General features: G+C 44.0%; 1 protein-coding gene and 1 long non-coding RNA gene across 4 annotated transcripts in view; one reads left to right on the top strand and one right to left on the bottom strand.

Annotated features, from left to right (window-relative positions):
- Nucleotides 1–5,676, bottom strand: part of LOC113627564 (uncharacterized) — a 6,046-nt gene extending 370 nt beyond the window's left edge. Inside the window, exons 1-3 of the long non-coding RNA XR_003435603.1 lie at nt 5,513–5,676; nt 3,605–3,895; nt 1–1,393 (exon numbers count right to left, since the gene is read on the bottom strand). The exon at nt 1–1,393 is cut by the window's left edge and continues 370 nt beyond it. This is a non-coding gene — a long non-coding RNA (uncharacterized LOC113627564). The remainder of the gene's footprint in view (nt 1,394–3,604; nt 3,896–5,512) is intronic.
- SGPP2 (sphingosine-1-phosphate phosphatase 2) overlaps nt 3,895–25,095 on the top strand; it is a 124,525-nt gene continuing 103,324 nt past the window's right edge. Inside the window, exon 1 of one of the 3 annotated variants that reach the window (XM_027120286.1) lies at nt 3,895–4,134. Coding sequence is in view for 2 of the 3 variants with exons in the window: in XM_027120266.1 (XP_026976067.1) it covers nt 4,705–4,923 (219 nt within the window). In the remaining variant the exon portion in view is untranslated. Of the gene's footprint in view, nt 4,135–4,532; nt 4,924–25,095 lie in introns of those variants that run through there. The other 2 variants (XM_027120266.1, XM_027120277.1) reach the window with 2 other exon arrangements.

Raw genomic sequence — 25,095 nt, 5'->3', positions numbered from 1 at the left:
CGGACTGGACCAACACTCATGGTTGTGAGCGCATGCGGACTGGACCATTCCTTGCCTGTTCGCCGCAGAAGAAATTCAAGTCTCCCGGTCTCTCTTCTTCCTGCTTTCCCTCTTTCTGTCCCTCTGTTTACAGGAACATCACCTGTCACTGTTTTCTTTTAAACCATTTGTAGGATGAAATGTTGCAAAGCCAAGCTCAGTTAAGCAGGGAGGTTTTAACCTGAAATTTCTCCCAGCCTGAAAGGTTCTCCCCCCACCCCAAGAATTTATGTTTGACGATTTATTGAAACTGTCTAAATAGAAAATTTTTTTTTCATTAGTTAAGGAGAAGAAAGAAAAAGCTGTGTTTAATGCTTTACATTTTAAAATTTCAGTGATCTGGACAGTCCTTGGAGCCTAGGGTTTTGATCCATTTGCCAACAAATGATGTGTCTCTAATCTGCTAAGGCTATTAATCTTTGGTTACTTTATGTAACATATATGCAAAGATATAAATTACCCTTTTAAAAAAAGACTGCCAGTAACCCAATTCACATATACAGTAGTCTGCAAATTTTGAAAGGGTTATGCGCTAAAAGTTAGCTTGGATCTCAGAACGGCTTCCCCACAGAAAGCGACTAGATTTCCAGCAAAGCCTAGAAAGCAGGCTGATTCACCATGAGGTGAAATATCAATAGATTCACTGTGTTCCAGAATCTCTTAGGAAGCCAGGACTCTGCAGCCCTTTTCAGCATCCTGATGGGCTGGGGTGAGGGGTCAGAATCGGTTTCCATGGCAGCAAGAAGAAGCCTCCAGCAGCAAGCGGTGGGCAGGGCTTTGGTAACCCCTTGATGGTGACTTGAAGGTGGGGAGCTGCTGCTCCATTTCCGTGTTCTGTCAATTCCTGGCTGGCTGAGTTAGGACTCTTCAGGCCATAAGTAACAGAAATGGGGGAGTTGTTACCAAGGATTCGGGGGTAGTTTGGGAACCCAGGCTAGGAGGACCTTCGCTGTGGCTGGAACGAGGCACCGCGGAGCTGTCTCTCAGGATCAATTGCTTGCGTTCCCTAACTTCTCTGTGTGTCTGCTTTACTTCTCCCTTGTGAGCACTCAGCAGTAAGACCACTTGCCTGCCCCATGGTGTGGTCTCCAGTTTGTGAATTTTCTTCTCCTTAGTTCAACAGATACAAACTGGGGTCTGTGAATCCAAATGCCCAAAGAGAAAGCGTTTGATGATCCCAAGTTTGGTCAAGTGGTGTCCAGCCCAGGGCCAATTAGCTCTGACCGGGGGCCAGGTCATATGGCTCAAACGATGGCTGCCAATCTCCTCTCCCATTCCTTTCCCATCCCCTGGGAAGAGAGTGGGTGAAGGAGGAAGGAGATCCTCCCATAAGAGCAGTGTGAGATGGCAGACCCTGAAAAGAGAATGTAATACATTTTGTAACTTTGGGAAAAATTACTTCACATCTCAGAGTCTCAGTTTTCTCCTCTACAAAAAGAGATAAAACGACTTGCCTCTGGGGGTTGTGGAATTTACATGCAAAAATTTGCAAATGAGTCCTAAACTCCCAAAGCTCTAAAAACTGTGAGGGGTGCTCTTAGTCTAGAACAACATTCACTAAGTGTTTACTGAGCACTCATGACACACTGGGAATACTTTTCAATACAAGAGTAAAGAGTAAAGATAAATTCTAGGGATAGAATGTGATTTAGTAATGGAAAGAATACGTTTTAGAGTCACAAAGACCTGAGTTGAATCCTCCTTCTGCCACTTAGTTGTGTGGCTGTGGGCAAGTTTCCTACCTCTGAGCTGGGAGCATTACTCCTTATTACACCCTAAATGGCCCTCCTTGGTCCCACCTCTCCCAAGTCAATCCCTGCACTCAAGCCTCCCCTGCCAGGCTGGCCTCCTGGTGGTTCCTCCGACACTGCTGAGCTTGGGCTGCCTTTGCAACTGCAGCTTCCTCTGTCCGGAATGCTGTTTCTCCTGATGGGGGGGGGGGGGGGGGGGGGGGACTCCTTTTTTTTTTCAGGTCTCTGCACAAATATCCTCCTCTTGGAGGTAACCAACTTACCTACAGGTCTTCCCCCTACCCCACCCACCTTGCTCCTCTCCATAGCATTTGTCGCTTCCTAAAAGTACAGATTTATTTGATTTTTTAAATGAGCTGTCCCCCCACTAAAATATAAGTTCCATGATCTAGGGCCTCTGGTGTTTTCACTGACGTATCCCCAGGCCTAGAAGAGTGTCTGACACTAGTAAATGCACAATTGTCAAATACATGAAGGATGAGGGCCACTGGGAGGATAAAGTGTGATTAAATTAGTTATGGCATGAAAGTACTGAGCACATGCCTGGCACTGAGAAAGTACTTTACTGGGTTGAGAAGCATTCCCTCCAAATTCATGTGCACCCAGAACCTGTGACTGTGGCCTTTTTGCAGATGTAATCATGTTAAGATGAGGCCTCATCCAGTGACTAGTGTCCCTATAAGAAGAGGGAAATTTGAGCACAGAGAGTCATGCAGGGCGAATGCCCTGTGACAACAGAGGAGGAGATTGGAGTAATACTGCCACAAGCCAAGCACGGCCACCCCAGCCATATAAGAAAGACAAGAAGTGAGGATTCTCATCTCATCACAGGAGGAAAGTGAGGCACACTGTGACATCACAAGCCACTGGAAGCTGCAGGCAGTACCTGGTCCCCAAGGGGATGTAATGCATTGTCTGAGTATGTGATTTTTGGCCTTATGCTCCATGTGCCATGTTTGGCTTTGCCTCTTTTTCCTAATCGGGAGAGGTGTCTTCACTCAAGTGTCTTCATGGGGAACATGTTTCTTTTAACACATACAAAGAACAGGTCTGGAACTTCCCCGGTGGTGCAGTGGTTAAGAATCTGCCTGCCAGTGCAGGGGACATGGGTTCGATCCCTGGTCTGGGAAGATCCCACACGCCGCGGAGCAACTAAGCCCGTGCGCCACAACTACTGAGCCTGCGCTCTAGAGCCCGCGATCCACAGCTACTGAAGCCCACGTGCCTAGAGCCCCTGCTCTGCAACAAGAGAAGCCACTACAATGAGAAGGCCGCGCACAGCAAGGAAAAGTAGACCCCGCTCGCCACAGCTAGAGAAAAGCCCCCGCGCAGCAGCGAAGACCCAACGCAGCCAAAAAATAAATAAATAAAAAAATATTAAAAAAAAAAAAAGAACAGGTCCGAAACCACTACAATTCCAGCTGTTAAAACTAAACCACAAAAACAACAACAAACTAAACCACAGGGTTTGGTCCCAGTGACTGTAAATGACAGCAGCATTGAGGAGAGAAGCCTTCTGCTTCTAGGATTGAACATCTCTGTGTGTGACACAGCTGGATTGTGACGGCAGCTCTGTGCTTCTTCTGTGAGTTAAGTGGGGAACGGTATTTCCCAACAGTTTCATTGCTCTCTCAGCCACCTTCATTTTGCTCACCAGACAGGACTGGGAAGGAGAGAGGAGACTCAGGCATGAGGGAGACCAGTCATTCTTGAAAGCTACATCCCAAAGACCTGAATTGACATCTGGATAAACAAGGCCGTGGCAGGTGTTCCTCCATACTCATTTGTGCAACCAAATACTTGGCAGGACTTACCCTGGGCCACCAGGAAATGCTCAGCCTTCAGCTGCAGACTGAAGACAGAAGGATTGAGTTGCGCTTTCGTTGCAAGCAGGTCATCTGGGCCTAATTTGACTGTTGCCTTTCACTCCCTGTGAGGAAGTGCCGTGCTGCTAGAAGATTCAGGAGGGAGGAGGGAAAACCAAGGTCGACCAGCAGGATGTTTTCTTTGCTGTTCTGCTGAGATCCCTAAAGCAGGTGCAGGTGTGGGGAGAAGTCAACCTCCTCGCGGTCCTTCAACACCTTGTTCTCTTCGGGTCTAAAGGTCTAGAGGCAGAGCGGAGAAAAGAAGTAGGAGAGGGGCAACCACCATCTTTCTTAATGCGGAAAGCCAAGAAAGAATCAATTTTCCTTTCCACCTGCCTCAAAGTGTTCCCCAGTTGCCAAATCACAAGGGCAAGGGTAGGGACGCAGAGGATGACTCAGGATCCACTTCGAACCTCCTCGGTGGAGCAAGGTCAAAGAAGTTTGGGCCCGTGGGGAGACGTTGCATCACGCAGAGTTTGGTAAGAACTTGGGAATCTTCCCTAGGGGGGTTCCCTCTACCTGCCGGAGGTGGGCAAAGGCAGGACTACAGGCGGGATGCGGGGAGCTGGAGGGGAAATCAGACCTCCCCTTGAGCTCAAAAGTGAAAGGAAGGTCACTAAGCGATCAGCCGGCGCACGCCAGGATGGACTCACGCAGGCCCACACGTGCTCGGTCGCTCCCCATTAGGTAGCACTTCTGCACCAGCCGGGAGGGGTGGAGGAGGCGCGCTCGGGCGCAGAGAGGCGCGGTGTAGACACCTGTACCCTTTCGCCCAGTTCCGAGCGGGCCGGACGCCGGGGATCGCCCGAGCCCGCCCGGGCCCGCCGGGAAGGAAAGGAGGGCGGACGTGCCTGGCGCAAGGTGAAGGCGAACACCTGGACGTCCGCGTGCGCGGGGCGGGCGCTAGGACCCGAGCGGCGCACCTGTTGGCTGGCGCCCCGGGCCCCGCCCGCCACCCCGAGCGCCCGGCCCGGCGAGGGCGAAGGCAGGAGGGACGGTGCGAGCGGGGGGCACCGGGTGGTGGTGGCGGCGGCGGCCCCGGGATCACCATGGCCGAGCTGCTCTGGAGCCTGCAGGATTCCCAGCTCGTCGCCCGCTTCCAGCGCCGCTGCGGGCTCTTCCCCGCGCCGGATGAAGGCCCCGGCGAGCCCTGTGCTGGCCCCGCGGAGGGCGCGGCGCGGGCGCCCGGGCTCGGGCATCCCCCCGCAGCCAAAGGCAGGGGCGCCGGGGAGCCGGCCAGTGGGCTGCGGAGAGTCGCGGTCCCGCAGGTAACCGCGGGCCAGGTGTTCGCAGTGGTGGGGGGAGGGGACAGCTCGCCCCGCCGCCTGCGGACTTGCTGGTCCTGGCGACGCGGCGGTGGGCGCGCGCCGATCCTGCCGTGCCGAGAGGGCCCCATACCCTAGCGGCGACCCGGCTGCCCGTGCTGTGGGTACCAGGGAGGGGTGGGTGGGAGTCCAATCCCTAGGATGACATCCTCTAACGCTGCCAGGTGGCAACCAGGTCTAGTAAGACTTCAGAAGCCCCCAGAGCTTTAAATGCAGCCTATTTGGAGACTTTCTAGTTTCATAAGAAATTAAATTTATGTTCATGCGTATTCTCCCAAATGTGTAAGAGTTACATAATTGAAAAGAGGAGCGGAGACGTCCTTGGCATTTTCACAAGAGGCTTCCCTGAGGAGAAATTCTGACTACTCCCCCCAGGATTCTGAGTTTCCGCCCATCCCCCTTTCTTTGATCCGCACTAAAGGCGTGGAGCGGGGCTCAGCGCGCCCTTCACCGTCCTGCACCGCCAGCTCTAAGGACAGAATTTCGGGTTTAAATATTGCTGCTGGAGAGATTTATAAAGCCCACCCCCTACCTCCAGTGATGTCGTCCAGACAGCGCTTCGCTCTCTCCTTCCCCCAGAGTCTTAGGGTCCCTCCTGCCTGGTGGGTCTCTTATTAACTGGCACCAGTGACTTTTAACAGATGCTGTCAGGAGTGAAGCTAACCACGCTGTCCTCTAGGCGTTCACAGTGTGGTTACACAATCCACTGCGGCTTTGGGAAGCCAGCGCGTCGTCGCAGTGCACAGGGACTCCAGAGGGGAGGGCCCAGACAGGCTGCAGATGCTAATGTGCCGGGGCTGCTGTCTGCCGGGGCGCAGGGCTGCCCTCTGGGAGGGAGGGCTCCCTGCAGCTATGAGATGCCCTGGGCCGCCACAGAAGCTGCCCTTCTGGGGAGGGGAGGTAGAAAGTGTGGCAAATGAAAACTGAAACAGTGTATTAATTACAACTCTTGGCGGGGGTGGTGGAGGAAACCGCGTATTTTTCTTCCTAAAAGTTTTGGTGACAGCAGGATGGCCTTTATGTGTAGATTTCTAGATCTAGTAACTGAGGAATTATGAAGAACCTGGCTTCCATGTGCGATGGAATATTATGGGCATTAAATTGTAGGATTTATTTAGAGGCTGGGGGGTGGGTTCCAGTCCAGAGAAATCTTCCTGCGTAGTATTTTTTTTTTCCATCTCTTGTTGTTCATTCTCTGTCCCCATGACACCCAGTAACTTTTAGATGAGTTTGAGAGCCCCCTTTCCCCTTCCCCTTTCCTCTCGCGTTGTCTTTAAAATGGGGCAGAGGGAAGGAATAAGAACCAGTCTCCATCCTGAAATGCTGTTTGGCGTTTTCTGTGCACACACACTTTATACCCACAGGCAGATGCACGGGCAGCTCTCTGTTGCTCTCTCCTCAAGGGTCTACTCTGTCTCCCTAATTCAGGAAGCTGGCGAAGAGCGCATTTTCCCCTTAGTGTTTCTCAAACTGTTTTAAACATTACCCTTAGTCATGTAACTTTCAATTCTGGAAAAGGACCATCTTGGCCTTTAAAAGCGAGATGAGCAGATTTTCTTGTAGAGAGGTGTTATCTTGCCACCTGAAGACCCTGATCATTAAGTGAACCAAACGGAAGGGTCGCCCCCTTTCCATCCTACACACGACCTCACTTACTATCGATCATGTAAAAGTAAGAGAGCTAAAAATTCACGATAAGAAATCACCACATTGGTGTGTGATGGGGAAAAAATGAGAGCACTTGATAAATAATGGGTTAATGTTTTTAAAGGTGGGTTGGTGTCAAGTGACTTGGAAAGATTAATACTTTGCAAGTACAGGTGGAGTTGCCAAAAGAAAACAATTGCATACCTGCCCCGTATAATTGATAAGACCTTAAGGGGACAGCTGACAAAACTTCTCTCCAACAGCTACTCTTCCCCTTGGCCTCTGGCCTTTGCCTGGCCTGTGGCCTGTGCCTCCCTGAGCTCCCTGTCCTTCTTTCTCTAAATAAACTCCCATTCATCCTTCAGTTTCAAAGGTCAATTCCTCAGGAGACACTTTCACTCACCTTCCAGTCTCCCTCCTCCTTTTATGGGTTCTCTTTGCTCCTGTGTTTCTTCACAGCAGTTACCACATTGTGCAGGCACACCTTTGTGCAGATATCTGATTATTGGCCGCCTCTTCCAGCGAATGATAAGCTCTAAGAATGCACGCAACTTGTCTAGCTTGCTCAGTATTTTCTCCTCATGGCCCGGCATGTGGGAGCTCAGTGAATTTTGTAAACTAATGAATGTGGATGGCAATATAAAATTGCGCTTTAAAAGCAAAACAAGCAGATATTCTTGCAGAGACGTGTCTTGCTGCTTGAACAACCCGGGCATTCGGTGAGGCCAATGGTGGGGTTTCCCCCTTCCCATCTAACACCCTTCACTCACTATATCGTGAAAAAGAGGGAGCTAAGAATTCAAGATAAGAAATTGAGGATTTTTAAAAACTGAAGCGTGAATATTGAAAATCAAATTTTTCCACATAACTTAGAAGTCAGGCAGCACCAGGGTATTGATTTAAGACACTTCAAACAATAGTGAAGTTGTTTTCTTCAACAATCGAAGTTGTTCTTAGATTGCAACAAATCTAATCTTTCTCACCTCCCATGTTTTCTGTATTTCTTGTACTGCTTAAAGCAGGGACAAGTAGGGAAATGACTAAGTGAGGGCTTCCACTACACATTCTTGTAACACCACACGCCACTAGCTTCAAGATTAACTACACGTTTACAAACCAGGTCTGGGCTGGGCTTGCACAAAGCTGTCATTGAATAAATCAGACTGGCCCTCATAGATTTCCCAGTAGCCATGCATGTCACAGACAGAAAAGGTTTGCGTCCTAAAGAGTTGAATGCTTTGTTGAGGGCTTTCCAGATATCACACGGTCAGATCGGTGACTTAAGTCTAAACTTCTTTCTACCGTGCACACCTTCCAGGGAAACAATCCGAGGCTTCATTCTATCTGTCTCATTGGGAAGGTGTGAGGTGTTAGGACTGGTTGGGGGCAGGGTAGAGACTGGATGGAAAGAGAAACTATTGCTTTTGGTTTACAAGTGTAACTGGTTTGCAAGGGTAACCAGAGGAGGACGTTCTTGGCAGTCACCAGGAGAAAGAGACAGGGGTCCTAGGACCCAGTTAGGAGGGCAGAGGCCTGGACGGAATTATGTTTATTTGTTCTGGGATAAAGCCAACCTTGAATACAATGGTATTTTGATTTCTATCATCTTCGCTCACTCAACACAGTTGCATTAAGTTAGATTTTGTAGTGCCTTTCCCATTGTTATGTTAGACCGTGGTTAATCTTTCCAAACTGTACTGTGCTCAATAAATACTTTTGGATAACTATTTGCTCAGACATAGTTCTAAACTTGGATTGGGGAAGGGATCAAAATTAGGTTATTTTTAGAAGTCTTTTTGCACTCCCCGTTTTCCTCTTGAAACATTTGGGGTGCTCCGAGTCTGTCAATCTACAAAACCCCACCCTTGATTTTATTGGTTTGCTTAAGTGCAAAGGACCAGGAATCAAAAGACCAGGATCTAGGTCTGCCCTGGGATCATTCTGAACTTCTCTGGGCCTCTGTTGTCCCACCTGCAAAGTGGGCAGAGTAGAATAGAGCCATGGGTTTCCAACTGTGGCTGTACATTACAGTCAGTTAGAGGGGCTTTAAAAACAAAACAGACAAAAAAACCAATGTCCAGGATCCAGGTCAGAAGTGGGACCCCAGAGAAGCTGGCAAACAGAAGGGGGAAGCTCTGAATTCTCTTCCCCTGGGATCCACCACCTTAGTGTGTTCAGGACAAGGTGGTGATGGCTGAAAGCAGAGGTCATGGTGGCTGTGGATGTCTGGGCTTGATTATATCTAAACTGGCCGACAGATCAGTCTTCAGGTTTTGATTATCTTCAGATGGATGCTCAGGTAGGAAATGACAAAATAAGCCACTTGGAAAAGGTACATTTGATCTTTTTCTAGTTGCAGATATTGTTCAGATGAGAAAACTTGGAAAAAATACGAAGAAAAAGTTAAATCCATGCCCATTATACCACTGCCCAAAGATAATCACTCGGTAAATGTTCAACCTGATTTTTTTTTTTTTTTTTTTGTTTGCGGTACGCGGGCCTCTCACTGTTGTGGCCTCTCCCATTGCGGAGCACAGGCTCCGGACGCGCAGACTCAGCGGCCATGGCTCACAGGCCCAGCTGCTCCGCGGCATGTGGGATCTTCCCGGACCAGGGCACGAACCCGTGTCCCCTGCATTGGAAGGCGGACTCTCAACCACTGTGCCACCAGGGAAGCCCCCTCTGCCTATTTTTAAATTGGGTTGTTTGGTTTTTCGCTCTTGAGTTGTATTAGTTCTTAATATATTTTTGAAATTAACCTCTCTTATCAGATATATGATTTGCAATTATTTTCTCTCATTTAGTTAGGTTGCCTTTTCATTTTATTGATGAATTTCCTTTGCTGTGAAGAAGGCTTTTAGTTTGATGTAGTCCAGCTTGTTTATTTTTGCTTTCGCTGCCTCGACTTTGGGTGTCAAATCCAAAAATCATGGCCAAGACTGATGTCAGTCTTTGATTGCTTTCTTAATTTAAATTTCCAGACTTGTAATTGCAGGGTAGAAATATGCATATATGTTGGCTTTTTATAGGTATTACCAACTTGTCCCACAGAAAGGGTGGAGGGATACGTAACTAGGAGTGCAGGTTTTCCTATACCCTCACCAATCTTAGGTATTAACATTCTCTTTAACCTTTGGAGAAAATAGGCCACTTCTGCTTCTATCTCATCTTTGCTTCCTTTATTTCCAGCTAACATTTATTGATCAGCTACTGGGTTTCTGAGACCGTCCTCAGCCTTAAAGATACAAAGATAAATAAGATTTAATTCCTGCCCTGGGAAAGCCACGAAGAAAATGGTGCAATGCAACCAGTGCTAGAGTATAGAAGGAGAAATACGTGGTCAGGGAGACAGTAGCAGGAGTAATGGTGATCCCTAGGGGAGCCCATGACATCTTGAGTCAAGTACGAGGCAAGTAGATGAAAATGTGAGAATCTCTTTTCTTTACATGGAAATCTCATGTAATAAAACATAAAGACACGTTATTATTTTTGATGAATAGTGACAAGTTCAACTTGGGTATCATAAGAGTCCCAGCAGGAGACAGATGGCCTACTGATAAGGGGTCATTGAAACCCTTAAAAATGGTTAAAGTGGCAAATTCTGTGTTATGAATATTTTACCTCAATTTACCAAAGAAAAAGAGAAGAAAGAAAAAACGATATAACGTAGGTTCTACTCTACTTCAGGGAGAGAAAGCATAACTTCCCTCTCCTTAAGTGTGAGCTGCACACAGTGACTTCCTTCTAAAGAGTACAATATGGAAAGAGCCCCTACATTTTACAATGTAGGAACCTGATGGACACTACCTCAGCCAGGTGATCAAGGCTGACGTCATCAGTGATAAGTCATGATGATGGATGTGTTCTTGGTTTGTGTTGAAACGATATACTCTTGACACATGTTGAAAATGTCACTTCACCTCTGTGGTCTTCTTCCCCCAAACCCAAACCCTTATTCTAATCATGAGAAAGACATCAGACAAATCCCATTTGAGGGGCATTCTACAAAAAACCTGTACTCTTCAACACTGTCAAGGTCATCAATCACGAGGAAAGTCTGAGGAACTGTCACAGCCAAGAGGAACCTAAGGAGATATGACTACTAAGTGTAATTGTGGAGTCCTGGATGGGCCCCTAGAACAGAAAAAAAGCACATTCAGTAAAAACTAAGGAAGTCTGAAAAGAATATGGACCTTGGTTAAAAATAACCCGTTAGTATTGTAACCAGTGAATCATACTAATAAGACGTTAAAGATCAGGAAACGGGCTGCAGAGTATATGGGAAGAATGTGGAATACGTGGGAACTCTCTATACTATGTTCTGAATTTCTCTCTAAATTGGGAATTCCCTGGCAGTCCAGCGTTAGGACTCAAGGTTAGTCAGTGCTTAGGACTCCTCACTTGCACTGCAAGGGGCACAGGTTCAATCCCCACTCGGGGGAACTGAGATCCCACAAGCCATGCATCATGGCCAAAAATAATTAAATAAATAAATAGAAGAAAATAAATTTTTCTGTAAATTGAAAACTGTTCTAAAAAAATAAAAGTCTATTTAAAATTTTTTAAAAGGGGTGGGGTAATTGAAGGAAGTTCAAAGATGGGATCATTTACAAAGATGTAGGCAGGGCTGGAAAAAAATCAGCACGGGAGGATGAAGTGTCCTGGAACAGGCAACTTCAGCCTAGAAAGGCAAGGGGAGAGGATAGCGTCTGGTAACCCCAGACCCAAGGAGAGCTTAGCTGTCAGAGAGAGGCCCCTGACTGGAGCTGAGGCCTTTAGTAGAGAAGGAGCCACAGCCAGGCGGGAGGAGAGGGGGAAATACATCTCACACTTCTTCTCTGTGTGCCCTCTCATATCCTGCCAATACCTCTCCTCGTCCAAATTCAACCAGAAGCCAGGGAGCTTGGGCTGATGCAATCCGAGAAGGTCGGCCTCCCTGGAGAAACATGGAGAGTGGATCTGGAAGGACGAATGGAGAATATCCAGCATACGTTGTGTAAGGAAACTGGTGAGGTTAGGTTGGATAGAGTGTTGAGCTAGAGCCAGAGTTTCAGGCTAAACCCTTAGTGTGGCTTCCTGCAGAACTTGGACTTCATCCTATAGACAGGGGGATGGCAAATCAATTTCATCCCATGTGCCAAATCAGAATTTTCAAGTCAGGCGCGGTGCTGAGAAAGGTTCTCGGGTGTCAGTGTGCTTAATCGGAAAGAGTGTGGGATTGAATGGCAATGCCTCTGTGGGGCACTGAGGGACTTGGTGCTAAAGCATTTAAGAAATGGCCATGTTGGGCTTCCCTGGTGGCGCAGTGGTTGAGAGTCTGCCTACCGATGCGGGGGACACGGGTTCGTGCCCCGGTCCGGGAAGATCCCACATGCCGCGGAGCGGCTGGGCCCGTGAGCCATGGCCGCTGAGCCTGCGCGTCCGGAGCCTGTGCTCCGCAACGGGAGAGGCCACAACAGTGAGAGGCCCACGTACCGCAAAAAAAAAAAAAAAAAAAAAAAAAGAAATGGCGATGTTATATTCAAACAACAGCAAATATGGAATTAATGTTAAATCAAGCCTTAGTATCTGTTTTGGGTTCTTGGTGATACTTAGAGTGTCTCCTGCGCCTGTTAATGCCTTAGGAGAAGAGAGACCACAAATGGTTTCTTAAGATGTAGGTTGCCATGTTTTGAATCAGGGGACCCCATCATTATGGCTACAAGCTGACTGGATCAGGGGTCAGCCCTTGAGTCAAAAGCAGCCTCTTTAGGCTGGTCAGCATCTTACGAAATGGCCTTGCACGGGAACTTCACCTAATTGGGATACTGCGTAATGGAGAGTGACTAATGGAACCAATCAGATCGCTCCCTTAGGGACTCTGAATGGAAGACCCAGACCCCAGACGTAGAGACATAAATGGTAGAGTCGTGATGGACTTGAGAGAGAAAAAGGAGGTCATAAACAGAAGCCTTGAGACAGAAAAAGCAGTAGCAAGGCAGATGCCCACAGTAGAGATGAGGGCAGAACGCCTGCACCAGTGGGTGGCAAAAGCAGCAGGAAAAACTCCACGTGGAGAAAGAAGGCAAGTCTTGAGTGAGACTCCCCTTCGGAGGGGGGAGGTGCTAGAGGACTGCTGACTTTGAGCTGGAATGGCACACGGTGAGGCTCACACCGCTGCAGGTGTATTTCCTTACTTCTGAGGATGACTTTACAACTCCTCTCACTGGAGGGGACCTGAGTGGCTCTCCACTTGCAACCAGAACATGCTGGTCTCTAGTGCTCCGAAGACTTGCACATAATTGGAATTAAATCATTAGTTCTAGCATTTTTGTGAAGCTGGGAATGGGGGCGGCGGGGGGGCGCTGTGAGGGAGGGACCAGGGTCCTCTTCCTCACCTGTGCATCCCTAGTCTAACATATGCTTGGAACATATTAACCTGTCAACAGGTACTTAACGATCCCTGTTGAATGAAGCATGTAAGGGTGTGCTAAACTCAACATTTTCTTTCTTGGCAGAAATGTGGTCGCCTGCCCTCTCCTGTCAGAACTGGGGTCATTTTACCCCTGACCACTTTACCTGGCTGTGTCTTTCTTTAGCTTAATGGCTTTTTTTTCAGTGTAAGCTCTGTCCTTTTTACCAGGAAACTGATGAAGGTTTTGATTAATGAATAACTTTTTTATTGGTTTGCTGTCTTCTGTTGGACACCGTGAAGGGAGTTCAGGTATTGCTAAAAATTGATGACGGTGAAACACCTGTCAACCTTTAAAATGTGATTAGATAACTGTGCTTTTTTTAGGAAGGCGTTGACAGCAAGTCTAATCTAATTTTACCTTTCTTATAATTGAGGTGTTGAAATTTTCCAATTTTAAAAGCACTTTCACCTCTGTGGGTATAGTTAATGATTAAATCCTCTGTTGTCCTGATAAGAATTATGTCTCGAGCAAAGGCATTCTTCTTACATTTTATTTGGCATACAATTTTCCTGGGAGAAAATACTGTCAGTGTCTCCTGGCAACACATATAGAAGGCTCCTATCTGTGTTAGAAAACTATGGAAATCCTAAAATTGGGGCATCCACTGGTCTTTACAATTCTGCTTGCCTGGTGAGATACTTTCTGCATATTAAGAAAACGAGATACGGAAAAATCCGGTCAAAACTGATTCACATTTTTTTCCTCTCACTCTTGCTTCAAACAGTGTGGGCTAATTAGCAAACTGTTTTGAAAACAAAGAAAAAATCCTTAGGCATGGGCCAGGGTGGATGGGAGGGAGATGAGTGAACCACCAGAGATCTTGAGGGCGCGGTTAGGAATCTTGGGAAGGGGAGTAATGGTTTCCTCAAACTATTTTGAAATATTACCTCTAGTCCTCCAAATGCTTTTGGCAGTTTTATACCTCTTTGTTTAATAAAACAAGATGAAACGATCCAAAACAAAACACTGGGTTCATACTTGCTTTTGTTAATGCCATATATTTGTAATCATGCCTCCAGGAGAAATGTCCTCTGTCATCTCCGGGTACGTTTTGATTTTTCCAAGTGGCAAAAACTTAGTTCTCATAGAATTTTATGGGAAACAGCTCCTCAAAGCAGGAACTCCTCTGAGTGGAGGAAGAGTTGATGATAGTGAGAAGAGGGCTCCTGGGGGTAAAATGTTGGCAGCTGAGAGACGGGGGCTTAATTGGTGGGGAAAGGGCATAGGTGAACTTTTTTTTTTTTTTTTGCAGTTAAAAAAAAAATCATCCCCTCTTGATAGGTGACTTAAAAGGTAGCCGTGAAATAGAACATCAAAGGTATTGTTAAAAGCGTGACAAGTTAAAGGAGGCTCTGCTAGAAATTGGTTGGTTTTCTTCTCCTTTCTGAATTTTGATTGATTTTTTTTTTCAACTAGGAAGGTGTCCAATACTTTGGAATTACTTTTTATGCTTTTCTACTATTAAAGGAATGCATGTTTATGTTAGAAATAGTGGAAGACACCGAAAAGTATAAAGAAGAAAACAAAATCCTGCCATAATTTTGCAACCCAGAGAAAAATATTAAAGTTTTAGAGTATTGTTTCCTTTTATCTCTATGAAAACATAGAATATTTAAGTTATCAACATCCTATGCACGTATAATACTGGGATCAACATTGGTCACTCATATCATGAGCATTTCCCCACATAACCGAACATTCTTTAATTATATGATTTAATAGTTGTATTATAGTTTATCATACGATTGTAACGTAATTTTTTTAAGCATTTCCTAAAGTATGTATTTTGTTGTTTCATTGTTTATCTTTTACTTCAACTGGAGTTTAAATATTTAATTGCTTCCTGAGAACTGGAAGAGAAGCATATTTCAGAGCTCTTCACGCTAACTACCAAATTGCTTTTTGGAAAATGTATCTCAATTATTGTTCTGAACAGCAATGCAAGACTGCTAGCCCGTTGTCAGCATTCTTTATCTTCTTGTTGTCCATTTTCTTTTTCTTTATTATAACTTCAGTATAATAAGTGCAGAGATATTAAATGTACAACCTGATAAATTTGACTGTATGTCTAGATCCCGGTAACTATTGCCCAGGTAGAGATATAGTGCAGTTCCAGAAACTCAACAAGCTCCCTCAGGCCGCTTCTGCCAGTCGATACCACTCTAACCCCCAGTAACTGCTGTTTTCCCTCCGTCACCATAGCATAGTTTCACCTCTTCTTGAACTTCACATAAATGAGTCATATAGGATGTACATTTTTCATGCCCTGCAGCGTCCATTGCACAAACATAATTTATTTATCAATTCTACTGTTTATGGACACTTAGGTTTTTATGAATAAAGGACAGCATCAAGTATTTTCTTTAAAACATTCTTATTTTTAACTTTCATTTTGAAATAAAACTTTAAAAAGTTTGCAAAAATAGTACAAACAATTCCTATGTACTCTTGACCAATATTCTCCTAATGTTAACATCATATATAACCACGGTATAATTATCAAAATGTAGACACAGTATGTAATCTGTGGGCCTTATTCAGTTTTTATGAATTGACCTACTAGTCTCCTTTTGCCATTCTAGGATCTAACGTAGAACCATAAATTGCATTTAGTTGGTATTGTCTCTTTAGTCCAACCTGGAAGTTCTTCAGTCTTTCTTTGCCTTTCTTGACCTTGACTCTTGAAGGGTCCAGGCCAGTTATTTTGTATAATATTCCTCAGTCTGGGTTTGTCTGATGTTTTCTCATGATATTCAGGTTCTGTATTTTTAGCTGGAATACCACAAGAAAAATATTGTATCTTTCTTAGTGCGTCAAACCAGGAGACACACAATGTCGATTTGCTCCATTCCCAGTAATTTTAACTTTATACGCCTTTAAAGGTGTTTAAGTGGTGTCTTTCAGGTAGATGTTTTCCTCTTTGTAATTAATATGTATCTTATAGGCTGGTATTCTGAGGCATTATAAATATCTTGTTTCTCTGTATATCTTCGTCCTCTAATTTTGTCATCCATTTAAAAAAATAATCTGCCAAATTAATAGCAAAATGAACACACCTCATTATTTTAATTTTGTATTTCTTTTATCTCTAATGAGGATGAGTGTTTTCCTTTTGTTTAGCAGATACTTGTATTATTCTTTTCGTGAATGGTCATATATACTGTATCGACTTTTCCACTGTGACTTCAGTGGGGGAGGTTTTTCTTACTGACTTTTTTTTTTTTCTCTTTTTTTTTCTTACTGACTTTTGATGGTCTTCTCAGTTTATCCATTGTGCACCAAAATCTTCCGTTGCACATCAGTTAACATAAGCTCACAACTAATGGATTTCTAGTTTTTCCTTGTAAGGAGAAAACGTTTGGAGCCTGAGGGAGAGAAGGATGATAAGGGAGAGTGATAGCTCCCTTCAAGGCTCTGTGGGTTTAGATACGTCATGCCTGGTCCCCTGTCCTTCTACCTGCTCCTTCCAGGTCAAGCCCATCATTTGCAGCCTGTGAAATGTTTGTGATACTTCAGTAGCCTCAGGCAGGGGCTGGAGATTCTGTAAGAGTTAAGGAAAGCACATATTCCCTAGCAACTCTGAACCAAGAAGGCAGTATATGCTTAGAGGACGTTACCCTCACTTTATGACATTATGACTGTGAAACAGAAGAATGAATTCGTTCTCCTGTGCATTTGCAGAGGGTGGCACACAATTCTGGAGTCCTCCCGGAGCCCTGCCTGCCGTGGGCCTCCCCCTTCTTGCATGGTCATTACAATACGCACATCCTCAAATAGAAGGAATGACATGAATATTCCCAGTATTTATTCAGTGGTATATTCCTGCGTAAGCGTTGCTTTTGGAGAGGGCCCAACATCCATTGATCCTTTAATTGTGCCTCCGTCTCAGCCCATCTGAAGCCACAGTCATATTTTATTGTCCAAAAATTTTGACCCTGAAGGCCTTATCTGAAATTTCCCAACATGTTGAGTTATAAATGGTCTCACCCTGGTATTTTCATGCTTACTACCTCAGTACCATTGCAGGGATAGAAGTGGGACTTCCCACACTCATCCTGAGTACTTCCCAGTATAGACAGGTATACCTGCATAGATTATGGCGCCCATGTATCATAATGAAGCCCATAAAAACGATAGCCTCTCTTAGGTTTAGAATGATTTATTTGGTGATCGATACTTCCCCTCCTCTCCCCATGACTCACCCGACCCTCAGCCCAGTTGACTCACCAGGTAAATAATCTGTGATGGGAAAATGTTACTTTTGAAAAGAGAAACTCACTTGATCTTTAAAAGTTAGTACTAAACATACATTTACCGTGCAACCCACAATTGCAATCCTGGGCATGTATCACAGAGATACGAGATCTTCTTCACACAAAAACTCGTACATAACTGTTCCCAGCAGCTTTATTTGTAGTAAGCCCCAAACTGGAAACAATCAGAATGTCCCTCAGCAGATGAGTGGCTCTGCAAACTGTGGTACATCCATACCATGGAACACTCTTCAGCAATAAAAAGGAAGGAACGATTGATACACCCAACAACTTGGATGGATCCCAAGGGCATTAAGCTGAATGAAAAAGCCAATCTGAAAAGATCACATACTGTATAATTCCATTTATTTAACATTCCTGAAATGACACAGTTATAAAGATGGAAAACAGATTGGTGGTTGCCAGGGATTAAAAATGGGGGCATGACTATAAAAGGGTGGAACAAGGGATATCTTTGTGGTGATGGAATAGTTTTATAATTTGATGACAGTAGTCGCTAATAAGGCTACACATGTGGTAAGTTGTCCTAACACTATACACACACACACTGTCAGATTCCTGGTTTTGATAAGTAATTATGTGAGGTATAGTTATGTGAGATGTGACCATTGGGAGGAAATGGGTGAAGGCTATACAGTATCTCTCTTACTACCTTTGCTGATCCTTGTGAATCTACGTTTAAAAATCAATACTGCGGGGGCTTCCCTGGTGGCGCAGTGGTTGAGAGTCCGCCTGCCGATGCAGGGGACACGGGTTCGTGCCCCGGTCCGAGAAGATGTCCCATGCTGCGGAGCGGCTGGGCCCGTGAGCTATGGCCGCTGAGCCTGCGCATCCGGAGCCTGTGCTCCGCAACGGGAGAGGCCACAACGGTGAGAGGCCCGCGTACCGCAAAAAACACAAAAAAATAAAATAAAATAAACACTGCCTTATAAAAATTGGTCCTCACAGCTTCTACTGCAGGCACTGTGTGCACTGCAGGAAGCCCAGTGTGCAGAGTGCAGCAATGGGGAGAGTTTCCTCTGAGGCCCCTCTAGAGCCCGCCGTGCTGTCATGTCGATTTCCAGGGCTGCGGGGGTTGACTGTAAACCTCCTGCTCACTGGCCTCAGCTACCTGCCCAGGGAAAGCACAGAGAAATGTTTGAGGGTCAAAAAGAAGCACATTTGCCCTTAACTTTCATTCGACTCACTTGTTTTATAACTGCAGGATTTTTGCATTAAAAAATATTTTGTTGTTTTCTGTTTCATTGTCACTTCAAATTGGTGTTGCAAGTAGGTCAAATTCACACATCAAGTTTTCACTCTCCCGTCAGTTGTCACTTTTTCTCTGTCTACAAACATGCTTAGAATCTTCAACCCCCTCCTTACCCATCGCAGAACATCTGCATTCAGCCCTAGCATCCCTAGAGTCTGACATTCTTGTCTTTCTTGAACCAAGGGGCATCTTAAAAGAGTCACCTGAGATCAACACTCCATTTCTACTATATCACTTTTTTTTACCCGGCGGCATGCTAAATGAGGACATTATCTCGCATAAAATATGATTTTTGAGGTTTACTTTGCCTGTGTGTAATTTCATTGAGGATAGCTGACCAATTTCAAATTAAAAATTATAAAAGAGAGCATTCTCTCTGATATACATAAAAAGCAAAGGAGATTTTTCTTTATTTCAATTGTACTCCAGATGGCAGGGACCAAGGCAACGGCAAGGGAAGCTGAATAGACGCTCACAAACTCATGTTCTAATGGCTACTTTTCCTGGTCTCAAGGTCGACAACGTCCACTCCTCAAGTGGTAGACCTCCCTGCCCCTCTTCATTAGATTTATGTTTTTCTCCTACACGTAGCTTTCATCACCAGGAAGTGTTTATCAAATATCTAATTGTAAAAGATTTTTTCAAATATGTTCTACAACGGGAAAACTTAATCACAATATCCAAAGCATATCCCCAAAGTTATTAAAATTCCATATATTTCTAGACATGGAAACACATGTATGATATATTGTTCAACCAAAAAAAAATCAAATATAAAATGTATTTATAATAGGACCGAATGTTTTAAACTGTATAAGCACGTATTTGAACAATTTTTTTTTTAAAAGGATCTGGAGTGATGAACCAAATCTTACCAGTGGTTCTTTCTGGATATTTGAAAATTTTATCTTATTCATTCTTTTCTGTATTTTCTGCATGGTTTCGTTTTGTTTACAATAGAAGGTAGTCGTTTTATATTTAGAGAAAATTAAAGGATTGTCATTTTATAGAAAAAATTCTCCTATGAGGATATGTTATACTTCTGAGGAATATTAGCTGCTAAGATTACTAACATTGTTCCATATAAGAATTTTTAAAAAATTACCATTGACATCTTTGTAACAAAATCCCAAATATCAGCTGTTTGGGTCATAATTCTTAACTTAGGGAATATTTATTAAATCCTATGAAGTACCCTGAAGCCTTCTTAAAGGTAACAATATAGCTCCCTCCATGTCTGTATAAAGGCCCCCTGTGAAATTACAGGACACCTTTTCCTGCTCTGTCCAAACAACCACGTGAAATGCCAAGAGCTTAAAATACATAATGTTCTTCTGCATTATTGGGAATTTCTTAATGCAATGAAAGATTTTGCCCTCAAAAAGATCTCTTCTTTTCCTGGCCCAAAATGTATTATTAGAGAGCTCAGGAAAGTCTTAAGAAAAGTAGATGTTGTGTGTTACCACCCCACCTTTCATTCAGTTTTTGGCAAGTATTTTCTGTTGTTTCTTTACAAGCTATTTTGAAAGATCTCTTTTTACTGTTGTAGATACAAACAATTGCAAGTGGTTTTGCAGGCTCGTTAGTTACCTGATAGCAGTATCTTGGGCATGTTTTGTGTTGGATCTTGGTTCCACTTAATCTGATGACGGTGATTAAAGTAAAGCGATCCTGAAGTAGGATTCGATTGAGGGCATCACAACTACCGCTGCCAAATGTTCGATGTCTTTCTTAACTGAATAATATAAGAATTTATCCATTTTTATTTTAAAATAAAACATAATTACTAATTTCAAAAATTAAATGAGCGATAGTTTTTTTAAAGTAATATTTTTCACTTTCCTAAAAAATATAAAATAATTTGTAGATGATATTAATTTTAACATAATTTTATTTGGAGTTGTATTAAATCTATGGGTTAATTTTGGGATAAGTGACATCTTTATGACACAAAGTCATCTTATCCCCCTAAACATGTTATATCTTTCCATTTACTTAACTGTTTTTGTATTTTTCAGTAGAGTTTTATAACTTTTTCCATAAGATCTTGCACCCCTTTTGCTAGATTTATTCCTAGATATCTTATATTTTTGTTAGTATTAAGGCAATGTTTTGAAATTGGTTTTCTGCTGATGTGTTGGAATGCAATTGAATCTGGTGTATTGATTTGGCAACCTTGCCAAACTTTTATTAATTCCAACAAAATGTCTCTCATTTCTTTGTGCTTGCTATGAAAACAATCAAAAATGGATTTTATTTCTTCCTTTTTGATTCCTATACCTTTCATTTGTTTATTTTTTTTTTCTGCCTTACTGCATGGACAAGGACCTCCAGTATTATGTTGAGCAGAAGTAGTGATAGCACACATTCTTGTCTTGTTCTTGATTTTAAGGGAATGGTTTTAACATTTCACCATGGAGTATTATACTTGGAGTTTTCCCCTCCCTCTTAGAGCTTGTTTGCCAAGAAGTGTTCTCATGAATTTTGGCTAAATTGTGTTGAATTCTTTTTCTGTATCTATAATGAGAGGATCATATGTGGGTTTTTTTTTTTTTTAATCTTATAAAAGGGTGAGTTAAAAGAGATTTTCTTTGTTGACCCAACCTTCCATTTATGGAATATATACTCAGTCTTTGGCATGATGTAATCAATAGCAGTATTCGCTACTTATAGCAGAAATTATAAAAATATTATCTAACAGACTTTTTGTACCAGTGTATTTTTAAAGTATCTTCCTCCAGCCCCTTCTCCCACCCTTTCTGGCTTTGTTGGGTGATGTTTTTCCTAAGCACAGAAAAAACACTGGACAACTTAATGGTGTAGTTCATCTTCATGTGTCTATGAATATTAGATACATGTCGTAAAATTTGCTTAGTTATGTAAATATTCTTGAGCATATGAAATATCCTGTTCCTAAGGTGTTAACTAAATGCTTTTCTCTTGGCTAAAAATCCAAAATGTTAAAAAAAAAAAAATAGTTTCTTTTTGCAGTGTGTTTCTGGACTCGTATTTATGAATCCACTACAGCATAACGGAGTCACATTGGAAAGATATGACTCAGGGGGCCTCTAACTTCCTCCTTCCTCAGAACAGGGACTGTTTTATAGCTCAGTATTCTGAAGATTCTGACCAAAACCAGAACAAGAATCTGCAGATCAGGGAGCGTGGGGACTGAGTGAGTAAACCAGAAATCAGAGTGACCAAGTACTGAATCACAGGATTATACCAAGCAATACCGCGGAAGGAATCGGCATATTTGCATGTAGTGACCTTTATAAGACACCCACACTTAAAAGAAAAATGACATTTTTAGTAGTTTCTCCCCTAAAAATTGTCACATATTAAAATTGAAAATATATCACCAGACAAGAACGGCAGCTGTCTTATGAAGTAGTGCACCATGAAATGAAAGATCTAGCTTTATCCTGTGAATCATTTTTTTTTAATTTGACTTTCTTTTATTACTGAAGAGAAGGATTTAAGAGGGGCCAGCATGGAGAGAAGGAGAAACAGTGATGTTCCTTCCGGCTGCTCCTCCAATCACTTCTTCTTCCTGGTAGTTTTTGGGTGATCTGTGTTACGCTAGGAGCAGGTATTGCCATAGTTTGTTCTCCCATTTTTATCTTTTCAACCGTGGGTTTTGGTGTTGTTAACTTGGGTCGTGTGCTACAAGGATGTTGGTCGTGGTGAGCCCTTCGTGGCTGCCCTTGCTCCAGCAGAAAGCAGTGTGTTCCACGTCTGTGCTGTACTTTGCGGGGAGACAGTGTAAGGAATGGGCTAAGATGGCGTTTGGCTTCTTACGCTTCCAAACCCTGTGACCTTCGACAGATCACATAAGCTGTACCACCTTGGTTCCCTTATCTGTGAAACATTGAGGAGTGGGGAGAATAATCCCAGGTGCCTGCTAGAGTCCTGGGATGTAAATAAGATCCTCAGTGCTCGGAGTGCTGGACTCACTGTGTCTGGCATCAAGCAAGCCCTCAAATGCTAACTATTTTCACCATGGTTTCTGCCGTCCCACCAGCACCAATGTATCTGCTCCAGCTCCTAATACTGCTAATGTCCCTACCTCTATTTTTATCCAATGGGCCTTTTCTGGAATGAATCTCACCTCCGACGGCAGGGCACGGGTGGTGGGGTGGGGGATGAGGAGTGTAGATATAAGCAGTGCAAATCCTTCTGTGCCGCTTCGGAATGGCTTCTACCCTACAATTTGGGTCAATCTTATGCTTTCAGTTGTTGCATTGAAATGTACTAACTTTTGCATTCCTTCCTTCTGATAGTTTGTGGCACCTAATCATCGGCCATAAAAATGCTTTCCCAGGTCCCACTTCCCTTCATCTGAACCTGCTGAGTTATGGAAAGTGTATTTTAGAGTGTTGCTTGCTCTGAGATAGCACTGTTAATGTTCAGCCAATACATATGAAGCACCTACTGACGTGCCAGACCCGGCGTCACCCTCTGAAGTCTCAGCAGGGTGTGCCTGCAGCTCCTCCTCTGGAAGAGGTCTCAGCCTGTCAGGGGAGACAGGGAGCAGATGAACACAGCCCAGAGGCGAAAGGACAGATTCTCAAAGATCACCAATGTTCAATTGAACAAGGTCTTCCTTTCTCAGATTCCCTCGTTCCCCGTAAGAAAACTCTAAGAGAACATTTCAATAGAAGATGCTTCTAAGATTTCTGATGGAACCATTTAAGAGGATTTGAAATGTACCAAATATAGACAGATGTAGGAGAGCTGACGTTTTCAGGTTTTAGAAAACAATAAATGTGGACATCATATGGGAAAAAATCCTTGGAGACTTTTTTATTACAGCATGTGACATGTAGGTTTCATGCTTAAGACTAGAATTTTCTAAGTTAAGAGAAGTTAAAAATGGGAAAAGAAGTGCGCATGAGTAATGAGATAAAGCTTCGAACATGTGGGTTTAATCCCTGGCCAAACCCCAGCGCAGGAGAGTGTTAACTATTCAGTGACCAGAAAAAGGAGGGTCTCTCATGATCCTCTTGTCCACTGACTATGTGCGGAGTTTTGAGAATAAGGCCACCCACCCTTATAGGGCCCCACGTGAGTCATGGTCATCCCATGCGTGGTGAAGATGGTAACTAACCTTCACTGTTGGCACCTGGCCTTGCCCGGGGTGGTGGCTCTCCTTTAACCACAAAGCAGCGCTCACAAAACGGGCAGACCAAGTGTTGGGCTACACACACGCTTTGTTCACACGTGGTTTTACTAGCAACATCTTTCTATATTTTCTGGCTTCTGTCTTTTAAGAACCTGGGAGATGCGGCAGCACCTGTTTGCCTTCCTGCGCGACCGTAAGGGGTTGGTTCCCGGTTGCAGTTGCCTCCCTGAAATAGAACAGACTCCCACCCCATTTTATCCCACACCTGCAGTTGCTTTGCTGATTTATATCACTTGCTTAATCCATGTAGGCATTTGAATTTTCTGCTCCTGGTCTAGAAAATTCCAGAGTAAAGGAGAATGGCCAGCATTCCCAGGGTAGAAGCTCTCAGGACACTCAGAAATGGTAGGAGCAGCTTCTCCTTAGTGCTGCCCTGGCATGTCCTGCCTGATACTATTTGATGTAGGCAGGGGTCCCCAGGGGAGAGACGCAGAATCACTCGAGTGGTTAGGCCATCAAACTGTTGTTGGTCGGAGTGTGCGTGGAAAAGGCTGATGACTGCTGATTAGAAGAAGCCTTGAACGTTGCCCTTTCTGAATCCTCCCAGGCTTAGGTGGACCTACCACCTGCCCCCTCCACACACTAGCCCAGGAGCTTCATCCTTGGACTAGGCTTGAGGGAAAGGATATGGTGGGTTTCGAAGAATGAAGTGGATTTGCATTGATGGAGGAGATGGAGAGAACATTCCAGAAGGAGGGAATCACAAAGTGAAGGACTGGTGGCGGGAATGAGTGTGCCATGTAGAAGGAACACTTAGGAAACCAGATGGACAAAAGCAGAGGAAAAAAGTGAAAATAAAGTTGGTTAGTTGGCTCCTCAATATGTTCTTGAATGCTAGGCTGAAAACATGGCGGGCTTCATTCTAGAGAGCTAGTCGTTGTTCCTTTTAAACAGGGGAACGACCTGAAGAATGCAGACGACGAGAAAGGTTAATTTGCGGGCTGAGTACAGGGTAGGTTGAAATGATGAGAGATAAGAGAGAAGTCGGGGAGCCGTTGGAGGTGGTGGCTGAAGTCTTTCCCCTGGATTCTGGTCATGACAGGAGAATAAAGAGAAAGTGGTGAGTCAGAAACACCAAAAGCCAACTGACAAAACTCTTTTTTTTTTCTTACACGAGCAGTATATGTTTACTATAGAAGCTATATAAATAATCAAAAGTTTAAAGTGAAACAGTTAATCTCAGTACCCAGATTACCCAGAGATATTCCCTCTTACTATTTTGGGGTATAGATTTCTGGACACCTTTTCTATGCATATGTTATATATATGTATATATCTTTAACAAAAATACTGGTTTCCAAT

Source organism: Aethalodelphis obliquidens, unplaced genomic scaffold, assembly GCF_003676395.1.
Source record: "Aethalodelphis obliquidens isolate GAN/ISIS:26980383/991018 unplaced genomic scaffold, ASM367639v1 scaffold2, whole genome shotgun sequence".
Lineage (NCBI taxonomy): Eukaryota > Metazoa > Chordata > Mammalia > Artiodactyla > Delphinidae > Aethalodelphis > Aethalodelphis obliquidens.
This window is presented reverse-complemented; position numbering and strand designations above follow the sequence as displayed.